The sequence below is a fragment of the Cynoglossus semilaevis genome, chromosome 3 (assembly GCF_000523025.1).
Source record: "Cynoglossus semilaevis isolate Cse_v1.0 chromosome 3, Cse_v1.0, whole genome shotgun sequence".
Taxonomy (NCBI): domain Eukaryota; kingdom Metazoa; phylum Chordata; class Actinopteri; order Pleuronectiformes; family Cynoglossidae; genus Cynoglossus; species Cynoglossus semilaevis.
This window is the reverse complement of record NC_024309.1, coordinates 15,831,738-15,839,803: the sequence shown is the minus strand read 5'-3', so window position 1 is coordinate 15,839,803 and position 8,066 is coordinate 15,831,738. Positions and strand designations below refer to the sequence as shown.

Here is an 8,066-nt window from a genome sequence, read left to right as displayed (position 1 = left end):
AGTTAGGGGGGGGGGAGAGGGGGGGGAGAAAGGGGGAGGGGCAAATAAAAACCGCTGAGTTCATTTCTGTCTGGGCTGAAAAAAGTAACAAAGTTCAGAGGTAAATGTCACCGAGCACCTCAGGAACCACAGAGGGACAGAGACAGAGGGACAGAGTCAGAGGGACAGAGACAGAGGGACAGAGTCAGAGGGACAGAGACAGAGGGACAGAGACAGAGACAGAGGGACAGAGACAGAGACAGAGGGACAGAGACAGAGACAGAGGGACAGAGACAGAGACAGAGGGACAGAGACAGAGGGACAGAGTCAGAGGGACAGAGACAGAGGGACAGAGACAGAGGGACAGACAGCTGTCTTCTCCTCCTGTCTTCAGCTCAGTGTTTCGTTTGGACGACGGTTCCTCGGAGCCGGGGTTTGGAACAAATGGTGGAACCAGGGCAGACTGTGAAGAACCTCAGGAACAGTTCTCCAGTCCAACAGTTCTCCAGTTCTCCAGTGAACAGAAAAGCTCTGAAGAGTTCTGCGTTCGTCCGTTTGATCAGAAAAGACGGAAGAACAGAAGAAGAAGAAGAAACTCCAGATCCTCAGGGAAGAACGCTGCAACCTGAGACGACTGAAGTCCCGCAGAACAAAGAAGATCCCATACTCACACACAGGACTTTGAAGGACTTCCTGTCGACTCCTGACCCGGGTCTGGTGGTCTGGGAAATACCACCACGCCGCACCTCCTGCTCTAGAGGAGGTCGCCAGAGTGAGGAGCCCCCAGAGTCCACTGGGACCCTGTACGAGTGTGTCACTGTGAGTGTGTGTGTGAGTGTGTGTGTGAGGGCTGTGGGAGGGGCCGAGCTGTAGAGTGGTGCCCCCTTTTCTCCTCCCTCCTCCCCCTTCATCACTCGCACCATACCCCCCCCCACTGTCCTCACGCTTTGGGGAGGGGGGGTATGTTTCCTTTCTTTGGAAATATACCCCCCCCCCACCCTCTTAAAAACTTTGTTCCTGAAGTTGAAACAGTTCTCCCACTGAGCCCAGTCACCTGTCAGTACCAGGAGGGGGCGCTGTGGGTGGACTCACTGGTCTGTAAGTGTAAACACCAGTGTCTAAATCTCTGCACTGGTACCAACAACATTAGCCGCCGTGGCTCAAACACAGGTTCCTCTTGTACTGCCCACTTATCCACCGTGTGGCCCTGAACAACTGCAGGGCAGAACACTTGGTCACTTGGTCACTGGTCACTGGTCACTGGTCACTGGTTACTGGTTAACTAATCACCCAGCGTACCTAGCGAGCGGTCCTTGGTCTGGTTGGTGGACCGTACCACAGGCAGACTGGCACGGACTCGACTGCCCCTGGTGAAGGCGGTGGGGGCTTCGACCTCTGACATGGCGTCCAGCGACTCCAGCGAGGCCAGAGAGAGGTGGTCAACCTGGTCGCCCCCGCAGGGCTGGGAGGGGGGGCCGTGCTTCGGGCTTCTGCTCTGGAGTGGGAGGAAGAGGGAAACAAAACCCAGTCAGAGTGGAACCATCGGCAGAACAACAACCGTCAGAGCTGTGGCTGGTAACGAGAACCAGCGACTCATGAATATGTGATTGACTGCATTGATGCAGTGGGCCCAGAGGAGGGAGCTGTCGCTCCTCCCCCAACCAGGCATTAACGTTTGAACCAGAACTTCAGAATAAAGTACCAATCTCCAGACACCTGGGCCACAGTTCTGGACCCAGAGACCAGCTAGTAGAGCTGCCTGGTTCTGATCTGGTAACCTGGTAAGACTGGTTTAGAACAGCTGGAGAATGGAGCAGCATTAGCAGATACTGTTTATTTGCTTGCTAACAGCACAACAGAACAAACCCACCTGTATTGTCTTCTTTAATGCTGGTTTCATCACAATCTGCGTTTGAAGTTAGCGCTAACATTTAGCGAGGCGTTAGAACGTAAACATGTGATCTTCACAGCACCACAAACAGACAGACCATGAAACTGTCGTGCAGTTTTACCAGCTGGTGCTAACGATCCGCGGCCTGGTCCACGGTGAAGCAGAAACGCCGACTGTCGTGAACCGTGTCATCGTGTTTGCCGACGACTCTGTGCTGTGTAACCAGATCTGTGGGACTGGACTACAGACAGAGCCGGGCTTTTATGTGGTGCAGTAAGGTGATCCGTACCACAGGGACGAGGTGTGGCTCAAGCTGTGGCCTGTGTGAATGAGGGCAGACTTTTAGAGACGCCTCTTCCTGTGTTGTGCAGCTGATGTAGTACCAGTGGGAGCAGTACTAGTACAAAGATACTGCATACACACTCTGGCACAAACACAGTACTTCATTCGTTGAAATATTCTATAATTAAAGTGAATATTTAAATCAACATCATCACTGACGCTTTCTGAAACCTCTAGAAAAAAACCATCAGGGACTTGTTGTCGGCTCATCCTTTAAACTTTAGCTAGTTTTAGGGCATATTAGCCTTGATGCTAACCTTAGCACAACTTTTTATATTTGGTGAAAATGAGGTGGTCTGTACTAACTTGGTGAGTGGGTCAGTTAGTTAGTTGTCTCTTTTACCGTTCGTCTCATGAACAGAACCGGGAAAAGAGAGAGAAAAGGGAAACGATGCAGGAACACACTCACACAGCAGGGGGCAGAACTGGTGCAAAAAGAAAAGCAAACACACACGACGGCCTGACGACAAAGAGAGAAAACGTTGGACTAACAGTGTGTGACGACTGGATTTTCATCAGGTACTTCTGAATGTCAAGCTCAGCGTGGAGGGAGGAGAGCATGACCTGCAAAGACTGATGGGAGAAAAGACAGGACAGGACAGGACAGGACAGGGAGCTCAGTCAATGTGAGGGGCGTGGACACGTGAGGGACAGAGGTATAATGTGGGAAGCTCATCTCAGAAAAAAACTCTCTTTTATACGAGTGTGTTTCTCAGAAACTTCTGGACGCTCGGTACGACTTCACACGTCAGATGATAATTTGAAGCAGCCTCCGCGGAGAGAGGAAACAGAGCTAGCTGAAATGACATGGTCTGACCACCGTGGCAAACACAGGAAACACACACAGGACGGCGGCCCTGCTCAGCAGAGTTAACCCTTTCCTAGAACCCACTGAGTTCCTGCTCCTGGATCCAAACGGACTCGTTTTAATGAGTTAAAAAGTTCACTGTTTAAGCCAACACTTCAGTTCAGTTTGACCTCAGAAAAGAAGTCTGTGGACTTCTGAGGACCAGAGCCTCTGGTTGAGACCACGGTCTTCTGTCAAACTTTGTTTGCCTTCCTGCGCAGGCACAGAGGCGTTAAAGTCACTGATCAGCACTGATGACCTGGTGACCTGTTCAACTGCTAACGACCAGGTTAACCATGAGTTAAGGAGGACAAACGTTCACCTTCAAAACTTCAAACCAATCATTCGTCCTCACTCATGTGGACACTCCCCCCCAACCTAACCCCCCCCCACTGTGATGCATTCCTCCTCTAATCCCTCCATCTAAAACCTTCCGCTCGTTAACTGCCATGACTAATTAGGATCAAAGCTGAGGTTTCACTTTAAAACTGCAAGTTTCAAAAGAAATAAAAACCAAGAACCAACCAGAACCTTCACCGTCTAAAAGACCAACCAGAACAGTTAGAACTCATGGACGTCACACATGATCCAATCAGCAGTCAGTGAAGACTGACCGTCTGTCAACAACTACAGGAAAGAAGAATGAAGTCCAGTTACCATTCCAGCCTCTCCCTGGTCCTACTGGTCCACACCACAGTCCTACTGGTCCACACCACAGTTCTACTGGTCCACACCACAGTCCTTCCTCCACTGTTGTTTCTGTTTTGTTGCTGTGGTCCACACCACAGTNNGTCCACACCACAGTTCTACTGGTCCACACCACAGTCCTACTGGTCCACACCACAGTCCTTCCTCCACTGTTGTTTCTGTTTTGTTGCTGTGTCCAGATCCTTTTCCTCCTTTCTCTTTTACAGCAGTTTTAATTTGCTGTACCAGACCTGAGTATCAACATGGGTGAGGATCTGTCCTGTGTGAGTGATACTGTATCTGAGGACGTCAAAACACCTAATTACTGACCAACTCCATCATCAGCTGACACCTCAGTCATACAGTTCAGTGAACTCTTCTTCAGATGACACACAGACGGAAACACCGACTCAGTCCTCCAAACCTGGGCCTCGTATCAAGACAACGTCTCAGCTCCAGGTACTCATGCCAACAGTTAGTACTTTTTCAGTACTTTTTAAAGTACTTATTAAAGTTACTATTTGTTCTCCATGAAAGTCTGACATGAAGTTCCTGTTGGTTCAGGAGACGACGAAGTGTTGGTCCAATCAGGGCCTGCCGTTGTTCCCTAATTAAATCAAGTTTTTATAGCAGGATGATGATGATGATGATGATGATGATGATGATGATGATGATGATGATGGTGATGATGATGGTGATGGTCCCACCAAAACCACAGGGATCAGACCACGTAGACGACTGCTGCAGGGTCACAACCCTGACAAGACACGCAAGGCAAGACATAACAAGCCGAGCGCTGCACTAACGGAGCATTAATGATCCTGGGATGCAGTAGCTGACGGCCTAATCCTACATTAAATGAACTGTAATTACGTGTTCTCTTTGTCTTCTCTGTGAAGTCACACAGCTGATGATTGGTCCTCAGTCGGGGACACGTCAGCCAGTGAGAGAAGAAGACACTTGTCCTCTGTGTTGGACTGACGTCCACCTCATATGTAGCAGCAGCGTGGACTCCAGCCTCCAGCCTGACGTCCCTTCAACAGCGGTGCAGTGGTGCAGTGGTGAAGGTGCTGCCCTCACAGGCTGGAACGTGTTTGACAGGTTTGGTTTTGTTGATGCAACGATTAAAGGTCATCACAACACCATCTGATGAAAACAGCTCCTCTGTGTCTGCTAGACTCAGCTCAGACTGTCCAGGATTTGGTCATCACACACACACACACCTAACCCTAACCCCTAGTGGCAGCTCACACCCCCGCAGGTGCCGGCACCAAGATCAAGAACATATTGGTTTAGTTTGATGAATGTTGAGAACCAACGTTCTGTCAGGAGATTCTTGACTGTGATTGGTCAGCCGTCCAAGGACTGAAGTATTTACCCTGCAGTGAAATCCATTTCTGCTGTTTCAATCCTCTGTGACTGGATCCACACTGACTGAGCAGTTTGTCCACTAGGGGCCAGTACAGACACGCCTGATCGCCTGGTGTGGCGTCGAACCACTACCCTACGACTGTGATTGGTTTTAAAAACCTTCTTCTTGGAGAGCAGTTCTCATCCCAGTTTGGGAGCGGTCTTCAAACCCAAACCTTCATTTTATCAGGTGTGTATTTAAATCTTCATCAACAACTGTCAGGACTGGCTCGTCTGTCAGCGCCCCCTGGAGACCACCGCTGTCCTGCGGGGCTGGTTTGTGCTCACAGCTCATCACACACAGTGAGTTCGACAGTCGGGCGGAAGGAGGGAATTCTGGGCCTGTGATCGCTGGAGCAGCTCAGCCTCAAAGCCTCTGGGCTTAGAAAGAGGGGGCAAAAGAAGAGGAGGGGGGGTAAGAGATGGGTGGCGGTCAGGGCAGGGGGACGTTATCTCAGCTCCTCTGGGCGGGACCAGATTTTTGCAGTTCAGATGAAGAGAGAAGGAAATTAAGCCGCTCGCTTTTGTTACGGGTTTAAGGCTCACAGAGGGTGAGGGGCAGAATCCAGGGGGCGCCCTTATACAGGAGTGAGTGAGTCAGGGTGTGTGTGTGTGGGGGAGGGACAACACCACTCTACCAAACCACAGCAATATCACCTTCCAACCTCTGCCTGACCTTGATTGGTTTCCGCCTTTGAAACTCAAACCTCCGACGTCTCACCTGTAAGGCACGCAGCGCTGCCACTGACGCTGCTGTTCCTGAACTGTTGACATGAGAACACTGGCAGCCCCCCACCCCACCCCCCCCACACACTATCCCACAGCTGCCATGTGAAACCGGGTGACGTGTCTTCTAGCTGTTGTTCCTCGGGGCAGAATAATTGCACCCCCCGGAGGCAGCAGGTAACAAACACATCCATGAACTGTTTGGTTCGTGTTGGAGCAGGACATCTCTAAATCCTCTGGACAATCAAATGAAGTGACGTTCAATCATCTGGCTCTCTGACCTCCACTCGTCATGTCTGCCTGACCCTGACACCTGACCCTGACCCCTGACCCCTGACCCAAACCTCCTGCACCTGGACAGCTCAGGCTTTAGACCTAAATCAGTTTTGGTCTCATGCCTCGCGACCTGGGAACAAACACTGGTTCTGGTTCTGGTTTATATTCATTTTCATTAACATCTTCACAGAAACGCTCTCGTGACCCAGCAACCACGCACAAATATCACTTTTCAAACCGGTTCACACGCTGGCAGAAGAAAAACAATCCATCTGTGGTGATTTCCACCGTCTGTGAACTAAGCCCCGCCTCCACTCAGGAGTCCGTCCACGGTTGGCTGGGGTTTCTACATCAGTCGACCAGTCACTTGAACCAAAAACACATAAAGTGATGAATAAAAATCAGTCTTTTCTATAGTTGTGAAAGACACCGGGTCGACTCCCATTGGACAGCTGACATTACTATGGTCATGTTCTTCTAGGTGTGTGGTCACGTGACCTCATCATGACCAATCAGTATTCACTGTGTCTTCTGGAACATTTAGACAAACACAGAGAAAAGAAACAAATCATTTGACCTCAGATGACTGAGTGTCTGTGACATCATCATCATCATCTTCATCATCTTCATCTTCAGTTGGATTAAAAACCCTCTTCTACTCATTGGTAACAACAAAATCTCATTTCCATAAACATTTGACTTAGTCAAGACTTCTGTAAAACGAGACAAAGTCACATTTCAACAAACTAACGGGAGCCGCCTGTAGGCGTCGCTGCTGCAAAGTTCATATACTGTACATATAAATCAATATATATATATATATAAAAGTGAATCGTCATATCAACTCTGACGTCTGTGAACATGTTCTCCACCGCTGTAACAACATGTAACCATTATGTAACGGTTACTGCCTCAAACCTTCTTGTAGAATAAGGTGATTGGCTCTGACATTACGACCATCTTGTCGTAAAAAGAGCTGCAGGGGCACGTGTGCGCGCGCACGCGTGTGACAGTTTCCAACACCTGACACGTTTGGACTAAACGTGGAAACACCTTCTGTTCGTTTCTATGGAGTTGGTCAAAACTTCACAGCCGACAGACGCTGCTACAGACGCCGCTACAGACGCCGCTACAGACGGAGCCGCCGTGAACAACTTGGTGAAAGTCCACCGACGTGTCTTACCTCTCCGACTCGGCCGGTGAAAAACCTCCTCCTCTTTGAACACGTGTAAAAAGTTAAAGTTTTTTATTCCTCCTCAGTCGCTCCGTGCACAGAGTCGACGGTCCATCGTCTGCTCCTCAGCGCAGCCGCGCTCCTTCTGCTCTAACACACACACACCCTCACCCTCACCCTCACACACACACCCTCTCTCTCTCTCTCTCTCTCCCTCCCTCCCAGCCCCTCTCAGCTCAGTGTTCAGCTCAGACATGCACCTACACGAAAACCGAGCCCCTCCAGCGGTGACATCATCAGTCACCATGGTAACCCTGACTCCACCCCGGTCCGGAGCTGAACTTACCTGTCTGACTGCCTACATGACAAAACAAACTAATCCTCCCTCACCCTCCCTCCCTCCCTCACCCCCCCTCACCCCCCTACATAAATCAACTCTACAGAGGAGAACAACACCTTCATCACAGTAATTATACATGTCATTTACTGATAGATATTTTCATGTACTACAGAAGAAGAAGACATCGGCCCCCGGGGGCCAACCTGTGGTCTAGTGGTGAAAGGATCTGCCTTGTGGTCAGAAGATTGCTGACTGCCGGTTTGAATCCCAACCACCAAACCCTGTGTAATCTGATCATTCTGAAACAAATGTTTTTTTCTGCGTTGTTTATGTTGGAGGTTATTCTGGGATGTTCCAAGATGAAGAACACGAAGCCCGGTTGTTCTCCTGGATC

The 8,066-nt window shown here is 49.9% G+C and overlaps 1 protein-coding gene across 1 annotated transcript in view; it reads right to left on the bottom strand.

The window, feature by feature from the left end:
* The window catches only part of kiaa1217 (KIAA1217 ortholog), a 48,947-nt gene that overhangs the window by 19,727 nt on the left and 21,154 nt on the right, over nucleotides 1-8,066 (bottom strand). The window contains exon 3 of the mRNA XM_025054357.1: nucleotides 1,279-1,474. Within this exon, the coding sequence (XP_024910125.1) occupies nucleotides 1,279-1,474 (196 nt within the window). The remainder of the gene's footprint in view (nucleotides 1-1,278; nucleotides 1,475-8,066) is intronic.